The sequence below is a fragment of the Hemiscyllium ocellatum genome, chromosome 23 (assembly GCF_020745735.1).
Source record: "Hemiscyllium ocellatum isolate sHemOce1 chromosome 23, sHemOce1.pat.X.cur, whole genome shotgun sequence".
NCBI lineage: Eukaryota > Metazoa > Chordata > Chondrichthyes > Orectolobiformes > Hemiscylliidae > Hemiscyllium > Hemiscyllium ocellatum.
In genome coordinates this window covers 24,969,779-24,988,221 of record NC_083423.1, presented here as the reverse complement: position 1 = coordinate 24,988,221, position 18,443 = coordinate 24,969,779, and the positions used below count along the sequence as shown (strand labels likewise).

Sequence of the window (18,443 nt, the reverse complement as noted above, 5' to 3'; positions counted from 1 at the left end):
TCTCTCTTATTGGAGATAGAGACTGCCTGACACTTAGATGACATGAATGTTACTTGCTAATTGTCAAGCAAAACTGAATACGGTCCAGATCTTGCTGCATTTGGATATGTTCTGCTTCATTTTCTGTGGAATTGTGAATGGAGCTGAACACAGCGTAATCATTTCAAAATATCCTTAATTCTGACTTAGGATAGTCAGAGGCCACTTATAAAGCAATTGTAGATGATTAGTTCGAAGACCATATCCTGAGTAACTTCTGCAGAGATATCCCAGGGCTGAGAGAACAGACCTCCAACAAATACAACCATTAATGCCCTTTAATTAGGCTCTCTCCTTCCCTTTTATTTCAAAAATCTTTATGCAATAGAAGTAAAAATTAATGACCATGCATAGATGGCAATGAGGCATTTGGGACCTGCTGAATAATGAAGCCAGCAGTGTACCTCCTTAACCCAAACCTAAGGATTGAGAAAGTAAGAGGAATGATAGAAAAAGCAACAGAGTGAGTTAAGGTGACATCAGATGGAAGGACAGAAATAAAGGAAAAGAAAAAACGTACAGTGAAGAAAGTTATCCAAGATTACAAAGGAATCTTGATCAATTGGGATGAGGAGTGGTAGATGGAGTTTAATTTAAATAAAAGTAATGCATTTTGGTAAAGCAAACAAGAGGCAGGAAATATATGGTAGAGCCCTGGGTGGTGGTGGTGTTCAGAGAGACCAAGGGGTTCAAGTACACAGCTCTTTGAAAGTTGTGTCACAGGTAGACAAAGTAGTTAAGGTGGCTTTTAGCACACTTGCCTTCATTGTTGAGACTATTCAGTACAGGAACAAAAACAAAAAATGCTGGAAAATCTCAGCAAATATGGCAGCCTCTGTGGAGAGAATTCAGTGTTCATGTTTTGGGTCCAGTGACCCTTCTTCAGAACTCTAGTTCCAAAGAAGAGCCATGAGACCTGAAACATTAACTTTGATTTCTCTCCACACATGCTGCTAGATCTGCTGAGATTTTCCAGCAATTTCTGATTCCAGCATCTGCAGTTCTTTTGGTTTTTCTTTAAGTAGGGAAGTTGAGATGTCATCTTGAAGTTATACAAGCTGTTAGTGAGGACACCTTTGGGGTGCTGTGTATAGTTCTATTCACCCTGCTAGAGGGAGGATATTAATAAATTGGAGAGGGTTCAGAAATTATTAACCAGGATGTTGCCAGGAATGGAGGGTTCAAGTTACAGGGAGACAGTGAATAGGCTGGGACATTTTCACTGGAGCGTAAGAGGCTGAAAAGTGACGTTATAGAGGTTTATAAAATTATAAGGGGCATAGTAGTGGACTCGCCATCATTAAGGGCATTTAAATGGTCATTGGATAAACATATGGATGATAATGGAATAGTGTACATTCGATGGGCTTCAGATGTTTTCACAGGTCAGTGCAACATTGAGGGCAAAAGGGCCTGTATTACGCTGTAATGTTTAATGTTCTATGTTCTATAGGTGAGGTGAATAGCAAAAGTCCTTTTGAGGGTAGGAAAGTCCAAAATCAGTGGGCATATTTTTAAGATGAGAGGAAAAACATTTAAAAGGGACCTGGGAGGCAATTATTTCACGGAGAGGGTGATTTGTACATGGAATGAAATGCCAGAGGAAGTGATAGATACAGGTACAGTTCCAACATTTAAAAGACATTTGGACAAGTACATGAATAGTAAAGGTTTAGAGGGATATGCGCCAAATGCAGGCAAGTGGGACTAGTTGAGTTTGGAAAATTTGGTCAGCGTGAATGAGTTGGACTGAAGGGTCTGTTTTCATGCTATATGATTCTATGACAATGACTCTATGACAAAAGGAAAAGAAATGCTTAAAATGCAAAAATATTACAATGCAATTAAACTCATCATTGCCTTGCAATAATTCTGGACCCACTTTATATTTTACATCAGAACACACTGACTCAGATTTTGCTCAAATAAATAACAGTAAGATAATCAATGGTCACTTCTATTGAGAGATAAATAAAAAGAAAACCTTTGAGGCACGACATTAACTCATCTGTAATCTACATTACCCAGATATAAAACCGAGCCTCTGGAATATGCACACACAGTTAAGTGCAGTGATCCAGACATTTCTAGCAAAGTGCGTGCCATTTAGTCTTTGAAGATGAATTTTGCATTGAAATAGTTGCAATGACATGAAACTACCATACTTGTATTAATTCCCCACGAAAGACGGCTGAATAAGTTAGCGCATTCAGGAGCGAGTGCATTTTTACACTGTGTGATAACTGATAGTTACTGTTGAGCAACCTTGTTAGCCCACACAAAATAATCATTTGGTAATACAGAACTTGAATACTGCTGAAAAAGATGTTTTGTCAAAGTTTTTTGTCCTGCACTTATCAGGATATTTCTCAAGATGACCAGTCCAAGAGGAAAACCACTACATACTCCATGACAGATGCAAGCGTTGCCATGGAGAATAAGTCCATTAATACTGATTGACAGTTAAGAGCCATGCTTGTATAAATTTAAAACTAGTCAGATTGATTTCTAACTGATCAACGAATTGCCCTGAGAAATGAACCAAGCTGTCACTTATTTTGTTGAGTTGAAACGTGTGTACATGCTTTTTCTTCCCCTCTCTGCCAAGAACAGGACCCTGTGTGTTAACGTGTATAGCTTCCAGTACACACAAGTGTACCACAGTGCAACTTTCAAAGAGCTGTGTACTTGAACCCCTTGATCTCTCTGAACAACACCACCACCCAGGGCTCTATCATATACTTCCTGCCTCTTGTTTGCTTTACCAAAATGCATTACGTTTAATCAAATTAAACTCCATCTATCACTCCTCATCCCAATTGATCAAGATTCCTTTGTAATCTTGGATAATTTTCTTCACTGTACTTTTTTCTGTCAGTCAAAATTTTTCTTTTCCTTTATTTCTGTCCTTCCATCTGATGTCACCTTAACTCATTCTGTTGCTTTTTCTATCATTCCTCTTACTTTCTCAATCCTTAGGTTTGGGTTAAGGAGGTACACTGCTGGCTTCATTAGTCAGCAGGTCCCAAATGCCTCATTGCCATCTATGCATGGTCATTAATTGACAGCCCTAAATTAGCTGTCAGCGACATTTTTCATACATTCAGGATTATTCTAAAAATGTTATCCAACTGCAGAATCGTATCAAATGTCACACATTGTGTTGCAATCTTTGCCAGCACAAATAGGTTGAATACAGTTAGTATCTTGTTTGTTATAAACAGCAAATATGCTGTTTGATACAATCCACCAGTCTTTATGATGTATGGGCCTACGTATGGGCAGCATGGTGGCTCAGTAGTTAGCACTGCTGCCTCACAGCACCAGGGACCCAGGTTCGATTCCAACCTCAGGCGACTGCCTGTGTGGAGTTTGCACATTGTCCCCGTTATGTGTGGGTTTCCTCCAGGTGCTCCGGTGTCCTCCCACAGTCCAAAGATGTGCAGGTTAGGTGAACTGGCCATGCTAAACTGGCTGCAGTGTTCAGGGATGTGTAGATTAGGTGCATTAGTCAGGGGAAATGTAGAGTAATAGGGTAGTGGAATGGGTCTGGTTGGGATACTCTTTGGAGGATCCGTATGGACTTGTTGGGCTAAATAACCTATTTCCACACTATAGTGATTCTATGTAAATTGGCATCACATAAGCATTGAAATTCTTACATCATATCACTCATTTGTGTGATATGCAGAAAGCCTTTAATGTCTTGTCAGCAGCATCCCATTTGTGGTGAACACCACTTGTAGCTATTGCATTGTAGTGGCATAAAAGGGCCAGTTTCAACTGTTGACCAAGGTTGAGATACTTTATCTTTCCAGGTTAGTCTAACAAAGACAGAGCACATTTTCAGGAGCAAGAGTAACTGACTTCAGACCTTTCATGACTGCATGGTATACAGAGAGAAATGATTTCATCAAGGTAGTCACTCATGCAGGTTGGTTTTGATGCATTCTGTTTCAGCATCAGGGCTATACGGTAAACATATTGCTTAGGGACCATTAAAAAAGTTGTCAATAAAGCCATTCTTACAATGCAGGAATCCCAAAACATACGATATGACCAATGAAAGCAGGTTTTCAGCAGATATTAGTAGAGAAATGCGAGTGGACAGTGTGGTGCAAGAGAGGCAGGTCAGGCAACATCTCAGGAGCAGGAGAATCAACGTTTTGATCAAAAGCCTTATTCCTGGGGAAGAGTTTTTGTCTAAAACATCGATTCTCCTGCTCCTCAGATGCTGCCTGACCTGGTATGCTTTTCCAGCACCACATTCTTGACTCTAATCTCCAGCATCTGCAGTCCTCACTTTCGTCTAGTGGTAGAGAAATTCCTAGCCAAATTCTCAACTATGAAATCGAGACAAGGAACCTCATTTGTCTGCTCCACTTTAGTACTTAAAAGTACAAGATGAAGCCCATTAAAATACACAAGGAGATTTTCACATGCTGCTATGGATTCAAATATTGCAACAATATTATCTACTCAATGGAAATATGCAAGTGTCAGGGAGATTAGATGTCATTCTATTGAAGGCACATTTCTCCCGGAATCCTATGAAAATAATTGCTAGTGCAGGGTCTAGTGGGGGCCCTGTCTCTCTTATGGCAACACCATCTAGTTGGTCAACATGGTGTTATTGAAATGGAACTCACCTGCATGAGTTGCTGAGTCAATCAGCATTCTCCTCTCTTGCAATATAAATGTTGGCTTTCCCTTTGAATTGGGATGCTTGCAAGATGTCCTGGTGTGTGTAATCTGAAAGCTTTGACAAAATGTGTTTTTTGGAACAATAAAATAATTTCATAGGTAAAGAGTATTATTCTCTTTAAAACTTGTTTGGTCCCCTTTTTTGTCCCTACCCTCCCCATTAATTTCAAATAAAGTGTGCCTCCCAATCATTATTTCATTTATTGTCAAAAATTTCAATCTACTTATACTTCCTGATCTGGACTCTGCGTGACTCAGTAAGGAATTATCAATCTAATTGGTGAAAGATCTTTGTGGTTTCTTGCATTAGCTGTCCAAACACAGGCAGTACATATCTCAGGACTAGAAACTTGATGGCAGGGATTGTGCATCCCAAAGCCAATCAAGTCTTTGTGGGCAACTGCCAGCAAACTGAACATAAAGCAACACAGTTTTACCACTGACTACAAAATCTGGACCAAGTATTTTATGTTATACTTGAACTTTTCAGGACAATGAAGTAAAGATGGCATAATATACTTAAAGTTATGTAGTCTGAAGCATTCAATGGCTAATTTTCTATAAATCACTAGATCCCAAACTTAAATTCAGAACTTTATTTCAATTCTGGAAGAATAAGGAAAATCTATATTAAAAATACATGGTCAGAAACTGAGGTAGACACGATTCCTCAAACTAAATGTTAGGCTCCAAATTCCAGTTCCAATTTAAAATCTGATACCATTTCGGCAAATATCCATAATAATTATTTGTTAACCAAATTAACTGCATATTAAACAAATCTGTCACCACTCAACGCGAAGGTTTTCACTAAGCTGAGTCATTCTCCTGTGTGTTCTCGGCATTTTCACTGCATATTAGTAAGTTATTCTTAGCTCAGATTCCATTTCATTATCATGCAATATTTAAACTGGCGGTTTTGCCATATTTTCAGACTTCACTCTTGGGAACCAACAATCACATGTCAAGTCTATGGGCTTCAAGATTCCCAATATGCAGAAACACTAAATGTCGATCTAGAAGCCGAACAAATCTACTGCCTGGATATATGCAAAGATGAACACAGTATTATTTCAATCAGCTCCTAGACTTATTTTGTAATAATGCTTTCCTCAACTCGATTAGTGTCCCTTCTATTGCTGGTCCTCTTTCTAGATCCCTGACAGTGGGTGTTCCACAGAAATTACAAGCCCATACAGTCACACTCTGGTTCTAGATTTCCTTAGTAGATAGTACCATCACCTTGGAGTCCAATTGATTTGGCTCCAAGCTTCATGACAGACTTGAGCATATACTGCTAGCCAATATTTGAAATCAATACATGGTGTGTGCTGAATTGTAAGGAGAGAGAAGCAGGACACATATACAAATGCCAGAAAAATATATTTGTATTTGTGCAGACACATATATGTATGATTTATGTATAATGGAGTCAATGTGAGAGAAAGGAGGACAGAATTGCAATTTTTCCTACAAAATGAATGAGTGAGAGAATGCAAAAGCTAGAGAAAGAGAGAATGCAAGAGTAAAAGAATGCAAGAGCAAGCAAAGCAGCACGGGAACAAATTAAGTGACGGAAAGAGTACCAGAGCGAGAGATTAGAAGAGAGGGAACACAAATGCATGCAAGCAACAGAGAGCACGTGAGAGGGTGCGGGTGACAGGCAGAGCACGAGAGAATGCAAGCGAGGGAGGAGCGCGAGCGAGGGAGAGAGCGCGAGAGAATGCGAACGAGGGAGAGCGCGAGCAAGGGAGACAGTGCAAGAGAATGCAAGCGAGGGAGAGCGCGAGCGAGGGAGAGAGCGCGAGAGAATGCGAGCGAGGGAGAGAGCGCGAGAGAATGCGAGCGAGGGAGAGAGCGCGAGAGAATGCGAGCGAGGGAGAGAGCGCGAGCGAGGGAGAGAATGCGAGCGAGGGAGAGAGCACGAGAGAATGCGAGCAAGGGAGAGAGCGCGAGCGAGGGAGAGAGTGCGAGAGAATGCAAGCGAGGGAGAGCGCGCGAGAGAATGCGAGCGAGGGAGAGAGCGTGAGCAAGGGAGAGAATGCGAGTGAGGGAGAGAGCGCGAGCGAGGGAGAAAAGGCAAGCGAGGGAGAAAAGGCAAGCGAGGGAGAGAGTGCGAGAGAATGCGAGCGAGGGAGAGAGCGCGAGCGAGGGAGAAAAGGCAAGCGAGGGAGAAAAGGCAAGCGAGGGAGAAAAGGCAAGCGAGGGAGAGAGTGCGAGAGAATGCGAGCGAGGGAGAGAGCGCGAGAGAATGCGAGCAAGAGACAGCACGAGAGAACTCGAGTGAGAGAGAATGCGAGTGAGAGAGCGTGCAGAGACTGCGGGTGATAGGGAGAGGGCGAGAGCATGAGCATGCGGGCGACAGCTAGAGCATGAGAGGATGCAAACGACAGAGTGCGCAAAAAAATGCGAGCTATACAGAGAGACTGCGAGTGACAGAGCGTGCACGAGAGAATGCAAATGACAGACAGAGTGCAAGAGAACGCGAATGACAGAGAACGCATGAGAGAATGCGAGCAACAGAGAGTGCAAGATAACGCAAGCGACAGAGCACGAAAGAATGTGAGTGACAGAGAAAGTGTGAGAGAATGTGAGCGACAGAGCGGGACAGCATGTGAGTGCCAGAGGGAGCATGTGGAAATGTGAGCGTCAGAGAGAGCACAAGAGACCATGAGCGTCAGAAAGAGAGCGAGAGCATGCGAACGAGAGAGACAGCGTGAGAGAATGCGAGTCACAGACTGCAAGGGAACTTGAGTGACACAGGGAGTGCGAGAGGATGCGAGCAACAGAGAGAGCATGACAGATTGTGAGCGACTGAGAGCGCGAGAGAATGCAAGCAACAGAGACAGCGTGAGAGCATGCGAGTGAAGGAGGGAGCATGTGGAAATGCAAGCGGCAGAGAAAGTTCAGGGGAATGGGAGCGGCAGCGGCAGAGAGAGCACAAGGGAAGGCGAGCAGCAGAGACAGCGCGTGAGAAGGCGAGCGACAGAGAGCGCGCGTGAGAAGGCGAGCGACAGAGAGCGCGCGTGAGAAGGCGAGCGACAGGGCGCATGAGAAGGCGAGCGGCAGAGAGAACGTGAGAGAAGGCGAGCGACAGAGAGCACGCGTGAGAAGGAGAGCGACAGAAAGGGCGCGTGAGAAGGCGAGCGACAGAGAGCGCGCATGAGAAGGAGAGCGACAGAAAGGGCGCGTGAGAAGGCGAGCGACAGAGAGCGCGCGTGAGAAGGAGAGCGACAGAAAGGGCGCGTGAGAAGGCGAGCGACAGCGCAACAGACTGCGAGCAACCGACAGAGCGCGAGGGAATACAAAAGACACCGAGATCGTGAGAGAATGCGAACGACAGAGAAAGTGAGAGAGAGACCATGGGCGACAGGGAGAGGGCGAGAGCATGTGAGCAACTGAGATCACGTGAGGGTTTTCGAGTGACAGAAACAGCACGCAAGAGTGCGAGTGAGAGACAGCATGAGAGACTGCGGGCAACAGGGAGAGGGCAAGAGAATGCGAGCAACAGGGAAAGGGCGAGCGACAGAGAGCAAGGGCATGCCAGCGACACAGAGAGTGCGAGTGAATGAGCCTGACAGAGACACTGTTAGCAACAGACAGCATGAGAAACTGAGCGACAGAGAGCGCGCGAGGGAATGCGAGTGACAGAGAGATCGTAGAGCATGAGAGAATGCAAGCATCAGAGGGAGCACGTGGAAATGCGAGTGGCAGAGGGAGCACCTGGAAATGCGAGTGGCAGAAGGAGCACTAGAAAATGTGAGCGACACAGAGCGCGAGAGAATGCAAGCGACAGAGAGCACAGAGACTGCACGCGACAGGGAGAGGGCGAGAGCATGCGGGCGACAGAGAGAGCACTAGACAATGAAAGCGACAGAGAGAGCATGAGAGAATGTAAGCGACAGTAGAGTGCATAGACTGTGGGGCGACAGGGAGTGTGCAGAGACTGCGGGCGACAGGGAGTGTGCAGAGACTGCGGGCGACAGGGAGTGGGCAAAGAGCATGCGGGCAACAGAGAGGACACGAGACAATGCAAACAACAGAGCGTGCGAAAGAATAAGAGCGACAGTGAGAGCGCGAAAGAATGCGAGCGATAGAGCGCGAGAGAATGCGAGTGACAGTGAGAGCACGCGCAACAGAGAGCATGCAGAGACTGTGGGCGATAGGGAGAGGGCGAGAGCATGCGGGCAACAGAGAAACCACGAGAGAATGCGAGCGACAGAGTGCGCAAAACAATGCAAGCTGTACAGAGAGCGCATGAGACTGCAAATGACAGAGAGAGCATGAGAGAATGCAAACAACAGAGTGCAAGAGAATGCAAGTGAGAGATAGCGCGAGAGAATGCAAGCGACAGACAGAGAGCGCAAGATAATGCGAGTGACAGAGTACGAAAGAATGTGAGTGACAGAGAAAGTGCGAGAGAATGCGAGTGACAGAGAGAGCGTGAGAGTATGTGAGCGACAGAGAGAGTGCAAGAGCATGCGAGAGTCAGAGAGAGCACGAGAGACCACGAGCGTCAGAGAGAGAGTGAGAGCATGCGAGCGACGGCATGAGAGAATGCAAGCAACAGAGCGCAAGAGAATGTGAGTGACAGAGAGCAGGAGAGCATGCGAGCGACAATGAGTGTGTGAGAGCATGCGAGCGAGAGAGACAGCGTGAGAGAATGCGAGCGACAGAGCGCAAGAGAATGTGAGTGACAGAAAGCGTGCGAGAGGGTGCGGGCGACAGAAAGCACGATATAATGCAAGGAACAGAGAGAGCGTGAGAGCATGCGAGCGACAGAGAGAGTGACAGCAAGCGTGCGAGGGAATGCGAGTGACAGAGTGAACGCGTAAGAATGCGAGCGAAAGAGAGAACGTGAGAGAATGCAAGAGAATGCGAGCAACAGAGAGAACGCGAGCGACAGAGCGTGCAAAAGGGTGCGGTCGACAGAGAGAATGCGAGGGAATGGGAGTGACAGAGAGGGCACGAGAGTATGCGGGCGACAGAGAGAGCATGAGAGGATATGGGTGACAGAGAGAGCGCAAGAGAATGCAAGCGACAGTGTGTGAGAGCGAGAGCATGCAAGTGACAAAGAGCATGACAGAATGCGAGTGACAGAGAGAGCACGAGAGAATGCGGTCAACAGAGAGCGTGTGAGAGCACATAAGTGACCGAAAGCATGCAAGAGCATACGAGCAACTGAGAGAGTGCGAGAGCATGCAGTCAACAAAGCGCACGCGAGAGCATGCGAGTGACAAGAGATAGCGTGAGAGCAACAGAGAGTGTGAGAGCATGTGAGCGACAAAGAAGGCGCAAAAGAATGCAAGCCACAGAGAAGGCACGAGAGCATGCGAGCGACAGATGGAGCACGAGGAAATGTGAATGGCAGAGACAACACGAGAGAAAGTGAGCGACAGAGAGCGCGAGAGAAAGTGAGCAACAGAGAGCACACGAGAATGTGCGAGTGACAGGGAGAGTCGAGAGCGTGCAAGCGACAGAGAGTGCGTAAGAACGAGAGCATGCAAGTGACAGAGAGTACGACAGAACGTGGTCGAGAGAGTGCATGCGAGAGCACGTGAGCAGCAGAGAGCGCGAGCGCGCGCAGGAGCCCGCGAGCGACAGAGCGCGCGCAGGAGCCCGCGAGCGACAGAGCGCGCGCAGGAGCCCGCGAGCGACAGAGAGAGCACGAGAGAATGTGAGCGACAGAGCACGAGAGAATGCGAGCGACAGAGCGCGAGAGAATGCGAGCGACAGAGAGAGTGCGAGCGACAGAGAGAGAGCGAGAGAACGCGAGCAACAGAGAGCGCAAGAGAGAACACGAGCAACAGAGAGCGCGAGAGAATGCAAGCCTCGGAGAAGGCACAAGAGCATGTGAGTAACAGATGGAGCTTGAAAGAATGCAAGCAGCAGAGCGAGCATGAGAGAAGACGAGTGAAAGAGCACGAGAGCATGCAAGCGACAGAGAAGGCATGAGACTGAGCAACAGAGAGAGTGCAAGAGCGAGAGCCTGTGAGCGACAAACAGCATGAGAGAATGCGAGTGGCAGAGATAGCATAAGTGTGAGTATGCGAGTGACAGAGAGAGAGCACAGGACCTAGAGCATGCGAGTAACAGAGAGAGCAAGAGAATGTGAGCGAGAGGGAGAGTGAGAGCGAGAGAATGCAAGCAATCACGAGAGCGCGAGACAGTGGTGGAGAGAGAATGTGAAAGCGAGAGAGCAAGAAAACGTGAGATAGGCAGCCTGACAGACCAAGAGAGCGAGAATGTGACAGTGCAAGTGAGAGAGAAAGAGAATGCAGGAACAAGACAGCAAGAGAATGTGAGAGACAGACAAACCGAGCAACAGAGAATGCATGATCCCAAGAAAGTGAGGGAGACCGCGCAAGAGACCGAAGGAATGCGAGAGACAGAGAGAATGCAAGTGAGAGAGAGGTTGAGAGAGAAAGAATGCGAGAGCAAGGGAGCAAGAGACTGTGAGAGAACAAAAATGCGGGAGCGTGTGAATGCGAGAACGAGATGCCGAGAATGCGGAAGCAAAAGAATTGCGAAAGAGTTAGAGAAAATGAGAGCGAGAGACCGAGAGAGACGTGAGAGGTAGAGAGTGAGAGAGTGAGAATGCAGGAGTGAGAGAGCAATTTGCCAAGAAATGAGAATGTGAGTGCAAGAGACAGAGAGAACAAATGTAAGAGCCAGAATGCGAAAGTCAAGAGCAAAAACGCCAGAGCATGAATGAGGACACGCGCGAATGAGAACATGAGTGAATGAGGGAGAGAGTGAGAGCGTGAGAGAGAACGAAAGCAAATATGAAATAGAGCAGAAACAATAAAGAGAAAGAGAATGAGAAAAAAAAGCGTGTAATAGAATCAGACAGAAAAGAAAGTAAAAGCTGGAGAGAGAAAGACGAATGTGAGCATGCATTAGGTTGAAGAGGCTGGAGTGTAGACGAACAGGGAAGGGGCAGAGTGCAAGAAGACAATGTGTAGGAAGATATAATGTTATAGAGGTCTACAGCACAGAAAAAAGCCTTTCGGACCATTGAGTCCACAGTAGTCATAACAAATAGCTAACTATGCTAATCTCGTTTGACAGCACTTGGTGCATAGCCAGAAAAAGAGAAAGAAAAGCCAAGAGAGATAAGTAATTATAATGTATAAATTAATGAAAGGAAAAATGTTGATAAACTAACAAATGGAGGAAACGGTGGTGAAAGAGAGTTAGAAATGTGCAAAGAGTGAAGGAAGAGACAGGATTAATGAAATTAGACAAATGGGTGAACATAAGCACTAGGTCAAAACTAAACAGGATAGATAATAAATGAAAGCTGCAAACTACTAGATCCAGTAAATCACAAAGTGAAATGTTTGGGTATTTCAATCCACAAGAATTTGCATGAATAACACTATTTTAAAGGAAATAAATTTGGCGCGTACAAATGCTTCAACTGCTGAGAGTTTGTATTTCTATAAGGATAACAGTTTAAGGGCAACTCTGAAGAGCTGTCACTAGTGTGAACAATCTCTGCACAGCAAAACCAACAAACTACTCACCAGTTTCTGCTGTGGAGCAGTACTCACTGCAAAAATAAAAAAAAAGTAAAAATCAGCAACATGAAATGAAAGACTAAATACAAACTGTGCTGTTTATTTCACAATTTGTCATTGTTTTTTTCTAAGGATACTAGAGGCAATGAGAAATATGGAAGTCAAACCAACAATTCATTGGATGATAGATTTTAAATATTAAAAATAGTTAAGATAATGTAATTTGTCAAAATAAATTATCCCTAATCAGGGAATGTGGACAGATCATTATAGATTACTACAAAAAGCTGCGAGAACTTGCTGGACATCATCTCAACAACTCTCCTTTTTGGTTTTGTCACTGCCTCATGTGGTGCATGGCAAGAAATTAGCAAAGGTTAGGCCAACAATCATTTCCTTCTGTGGCACAGTAATCTGGTGTGAAAGTACAAAAGCATAACTTCAAAATCTAAGCTTCATGATTTTGTTCTCAACCAATCTTCTATCTATTCAAAACTAAGTAATGTATATAGGTATATATTCAGTAGATGTAACAGGTACCTCTGATAATATTTTCAATGAGATGTTCTTGCCATTTTGGAAAAGTTTGTTTAATACTGTAGTCAATCCCCCACATGCAGCTGCATATAAGGAACTAAGATCAAGTATACCTTTCAGATGTTTTGGATTTAGAGAGGATATTTGGAAGTGGGATCCAACAAAACATGCAAATCAGGATTCTATGCAATACACAGCACAATTTGAATTGGAAGTCAGCAGACAGGCTTGATAATGAAACAGCCAGAGCCAGAGAGGTGACCAAGGGGTGATAGCTGCTGCCTGCAGCCCCAATGACCCTCCTGCAAACAAGGCCCTAGTTCACCTCAAAATCGAATGCACCATTTTTGGGAATAGGCCATTATTTGGGGCTACCAATGATAGGTCTACTCCAACAGTCAATCAGTCAGCCAAAAAGCCTTGGGAAGAACACTTAACCTGAAACTTTGATTTTCTCAATGTGGTACTGGAAGAAGTTTTAGTTATTTTAGAATTAGAATAGAATATTTTTATATTGATGTGGACTTGGAAACGGAGGTGAAACAGCATTTTTTTTTGACTTACAGTGTGGAAACAGGCCCTTCGGCCCAACAAGTCCACACCGACCCGCCGAAGCGCAACCCACCCATACCCCTACATTTACCCCTTACCTAACACTATGGGCAATTTAGCTTGGCCAATTCACCTGACCCGCACATCTTTGTGACTGTGGGAGGAAACCGGAGCACCCGGAGGAAACCCACGCAGACACGGGGAGAACGTGCAAACTCCACACAGTCAGTCGCCTGAGTCGGGAATTGAACCCGGGTCTACAGGCGCTGTGAGGCAGCAGTGCTAACCACTGTGCCACCGTGCCGCCCACGTAAAGGCATGTACCTTTACTTAAGAGTTAACATACCATTTTCACTTGGATGGAGTGCAGCTCTCAAAGCTCACAAACATGATCTGCAACAATTACGGAGGCATCAAAATGAGGTCACATTGGGAATAGCTTTGGGAAGCAATGCAATCAAGGGCTTGAGAAAAACTGCAAATGAACAGCTTTGCATCGTCACATATGGACTGGTAGGTGGTATTAATAACCAGGACGAGATGCTGTTCTTTGATACTGCAGCCATGAGTTCCAAAGGTTGTACTGTCTTCCCAATGGATATGGTTGCCCTTGTGAAGCTGGCTAAAAAAATTGAAAGTTAGAGGCAGAGGATTGCATATTTGTGGTCCACCCAGGGACCACCAAAACAAACAACATGCAAAAAATTCTTCTGGTAGTGCTGGAGTCCAAATTAAAATGCAGAACCTCACAGCTAATAATCCCTGGCTTGTTCCTGAACATTGTGTAAATTGTCATAGGGACAAAAAGGTTAGAAGATGACAAATATGACTTAAAAGGATTGAGATAGACCAGGGTTTTGATTTATGACTTAGTACCAGCATTCTTCAGAGAGCAAGAGCTGCTCTGTTTTAATGTATTCCACTCAAACTGTGTTTAGGAAAATGGACAACTTGGTGAATGGGAGGAAATTATAACAAAGGGTGAATGGGTGAATTCAGAAAAAAAAATGAGATTATCTTCCTGAGAGTCAACCCAAAGAATGCAACAGGCCTGGACGAAGTCAGTGGAGGTTTTCACTGACATCTTCAACCTCTCCCTCATACAAACCAAAGTCTCTACCTGCTTCAAGAAGACCACTATTATCCCGGTACCAAAGACAGCGCATGCAACATACCTTAATGACTACCACTCAGTGACTCGCACATCCACAATCATGAAGTGCTTCAAGATGCTAGTCCCCTCCAAACTGATCTCAAAGATTCGAGACCTAAATCTCCGCCCTCTGGAACTGGATCCTCAGCTTCCTGACCCATAGACTGCAATCAATGAAGAGAGACCACTGCACATCCTCCATGATAACCCTCAACACTGGAGACCCCAAAACACGTTTCCAGCCCCCTGTTTTACTTCCTGTACACCCACGACTGTGTAGCCAAATTCTGAGTGAATGTCATCTACAAGTTCACTGAAAACACCACCATGGTAGGACGGATATCGATAACAATGAGTCAGAATACAGAAAGGAGATAAAGGACTTGGTGCACCATGATAACAACCTTTCATTGTCAGCAAAACAAAAGAAGTGATCATTGACTTCAGAAAGAAAAGAGGAGAACATGGCCCCATCTACATCAATGGAGTCGAGGTTGAGAACATCAAGTTCCTCGGAATGACAATAACCAACAACTGTCCTGAACTTCCCATGTAGATGTGACAGTCAAGAAGGCAGAACAATGCCTCTTCTTCTTCAGGCAGTTTAGGAAATTCGGCATGTTCATAAAGATGATCTGCCTGTATTGCCTGCAAACAAAACTTTTCACTGTACTTAAGTACACGTGACCACAATAAATCAAATCAAATCAAACCAAATAACTTCAAGACCCTAAAGCAGAATTGCAATTTGAGTAACAAATAAGCAGAATGAATGAGAAAGGGGCAGGCAGAGATAATTGGGCATTAGGGGTTGCTGAAGTGACATTGCAGGAAACGAAAAGTTAAGACGAAAACACTATGAAATTGTGTCATGTAATCACAAATAAATGGCTGAATTAGTAGCAGAGATAGAATTAAAAGGGTTGATGAAAAAGTCTTTATGGAAATGTGATTTTAAAGTAACAAAGATTTAAATTTAAATATTCCAGGATACTCCTTTACAAAAGCAAGGGAAAATGGAAAAGGATTGGTAGTCCTCATAAAAAAAATTTAATTTAAAAATCAAGATGTACAATAGGTTTGGAAGGAGTTAAAGAGAAAATAGATAGTTATTACTTATAGGCCAGTTTTAGTAGTTAAAAGGTCAGGTAGAGTGTAAATCAAGAAATTTGAGATACGTGTCACAAAGATAATACAATAATCAAATATACTTTAATCTTCATATAGTAAAAAGACTGAGGACAAGTTCATGGAATGCATTCAAGATTCTTTAGGCCAGTATATGGAGAAGCTGTCTCGGAAACAGACTCTTATTTGAAAATTGTGTAATGAAACAGGGTGGCTAATAATTTTCTGGTAAAGAATCTATGAAAAGAATGATGATGACATTATCGTAGAGTATGAGAGTCATTTAGTTAAGTCTGAAACTAGTGTCCTATTAAAGCAAACTTTAAGGGTAAGTGGGAAAAGTGAGCTAAGCTAGTTTGGGAAATTAGGTGAAAACATACGATAAGACAATAAGACTTTGGAGGAGAATCAGACCATTCGGTCCATTGAGTCTGCTCTGCCATTTGATCATGGCTAATATGCTTCTCAGTCCCATTCTCCTGCCTTCTCCCTCTATTCCTTGATCCCCTTACCAATCAAGAACCAATGTATCTCTTCCTGAAATACATGCAATGACCTCCACCACCTCTGTGGCAAAGAGTTTCACAGATTCACCACCTTCTGGCTGAAGAAATTCCTCCTCAGCTCAGTTCTAAAGGGTCACTCCTTCACTCTGAGGCTGTGACCTTGAGTCCTAGTCCCTTCTATTGGAAATGTCTTCTGCACTTCCACGTTATCCAGGCTTCTGGACCCCCGCAATTCCCACTCCAAGGCCAGCATAACTTTCCTTAGATAAGAGGCACAAACTGCTCACAATATTCCAAGTGCAGTCTGACCAGAACCTAATACAGCCTCAGCAGTACATCTCTGCTCTTGTATTCTAACCCAATGAAATGAATCCTAACATTGTGTTTGCCTTCCTAACTGCCAAATAAATTGCATGTTACCCCGAACAGAATCCTGAACTAGGACTTGGGAATCCCTTTGTGCTTATATTCCATCTGTCACTTCTTTGCCCACTTGCCTGGTATGTTCAAGTCCTTTTGTTGCCACCCACTTATTCAACACTACTTGTCCCTCCACCTATTTTTGTGTAAATTACAAACATTGCAACAATGCCCACCGTTCCTTCATCCAGATCGTTCATGAATAACATGAATAGTGGTGGTCCCAACCCTGACCCCTGCGGAACTCCACTAGTCACTCACTGCCATTCTGAAAAAGACCCCTTTATCCCTACTCTCTGCCTTCTGCTAGTCAGTCAGTCAATCCTCTATCCATGCCAGTACATTGCCTCTAACACCATGGGAGTTTATCTTATTTAGCAGCTTCCTGTGTAGCACCTTTGTCAAAAGTCTTCTGGAAAGACAAATAGATCATGTCCACTGGCACTCCATTGTCGTACTTGCCCTCAGCTCCTCGTGATTTGTCAAGCATGACTTCCCCTTGACAAAGTTATGTTGATTCTCCCCTAATTTATCACACTCACGAGTACTCCACAATCTCATTGTTAATAACAGACACTAAAATCTTTCCCAAGGTCAGACTGACCAGCTTAATAATTTCCTGTCTCCTGCCTCTCTTTCTTCTTAAACAGGGGTGTTAAATTAACCACTCTCTAGTTCTCAAAGACACCGCTCCCCCCACCCCCAACTCCAGTGATCCCTGAAAAATGACTGCTAATGCCTTCTACAATTTCCTTCAGAACTCTTCGGTGCAGTTCATCTCGTCTGGGTGTATTATCCGCCTTCAGATCTTTCAGCTTCCCAGAACCTTCTCTTTGTGATGACCACCATACTCACCGCTACCGCAGTCTCTCCTGAAGTTCTGGTATGGTGCTGGCATTTTCCACTGTGAAAACTGATGCAAAGCATCTAATCAGTTCCTCCACCATTTCTTTGTTCCAATTACTACTTCTCTTTCAGATTATGGTCACTGCCTCAAAGGGTTCCTTCACTCTTGGCTACCTAATCAAGTCTGCCTCATTACATATTACCAAATCCGGAAGTGCCTGTTCCCTAGTGGGTTCTACCAAAGCTGCTCCAAAAATTCATCTCACACACATTCCACAAATTCGTTTTGTTTGGATCTGCTACCAACCTGTTTTTCCCAGTCCACCTGTATATTGAAGTCCCCCTTAAATGCATTTTCTATTTCATGATTTATTTTCTTCCAAACATCCTGACTGATGCTAGGAGGCCTTTAACACAACTTTATCAGGGTATTTTCTCCTTTGCAATTCCTCAACTCTATCCTCTCAGATTCCTTGCCTTCTAACTCTATATCACTACTTGCTATTGATTCAATTTCATTTCATGCTAACAGGACAAAGCCGCCTCCTCTGCCCATCTGCATCTTCCTTTTATAGGCTGTGTATCCTTGAATACTTAATTCCTAGCCCTGATCCCCTTGCAGCCATGTCTCTGATACCCACAACATCATACCTGCCAATTTCAATGTGCGCTAAAAGCTTATTTACCTTGTTTCGCATGCTGTATACATTTCAGTCCTGCATTGACTGCCCCACTTCTCATCATAACTGCTATGTCGGAGGTTAGATTCCTGAACTTTTCCATACTCTCTGTCCCGGAGACCTGTTTTGGAAACTTTAACCTTTGTTGAGTTCTCCACCCCTTTAAAGTTTTTCATAATTTTCCATGCAATTGAACCCACCCCCCCCCCCCCCCCAATTATTTAGTTTGAAGTCCTACCCACAGTACTACTTATGTGATTCACAAGGACTCTGGTCCCAGTGTGATTTAGTTGAAGCCTGTTCCGTTAGAACAGCTCCCTCCTTCCCTTGCATTGATGTCAATGTCCCATGAATT

At 44.3% G+C, this 18,443-nt stretch overlaps 1 protein-coding gene across 5 annotated transcripts in view; it reads right to left on the bottom strand.

Annotated features, from left to right (window-relative positions):
* LOC132826704 (SRSF protein kinase 2-like) overlaps positions 1-18,443 on the bottom strand; it is a 226,984-nt gene that overhangs the window by 50,965 nt on the left and 157,576 nt on the right. For all 5 annotated transcript variants that reach the window (XM_060842795.1, XM_060842790.1, XM_060842794.1 and 2 more), the window contains one exon: positions 12,273-12,298. In XM_060842795.1, coding sequence (XP_060698778.1) covers positions 12,273-12,298 — 26 coding nt within the window. The remainder of the gene's footprint in view (positions 1-12,272; positions 12,299-18,443) is intronic.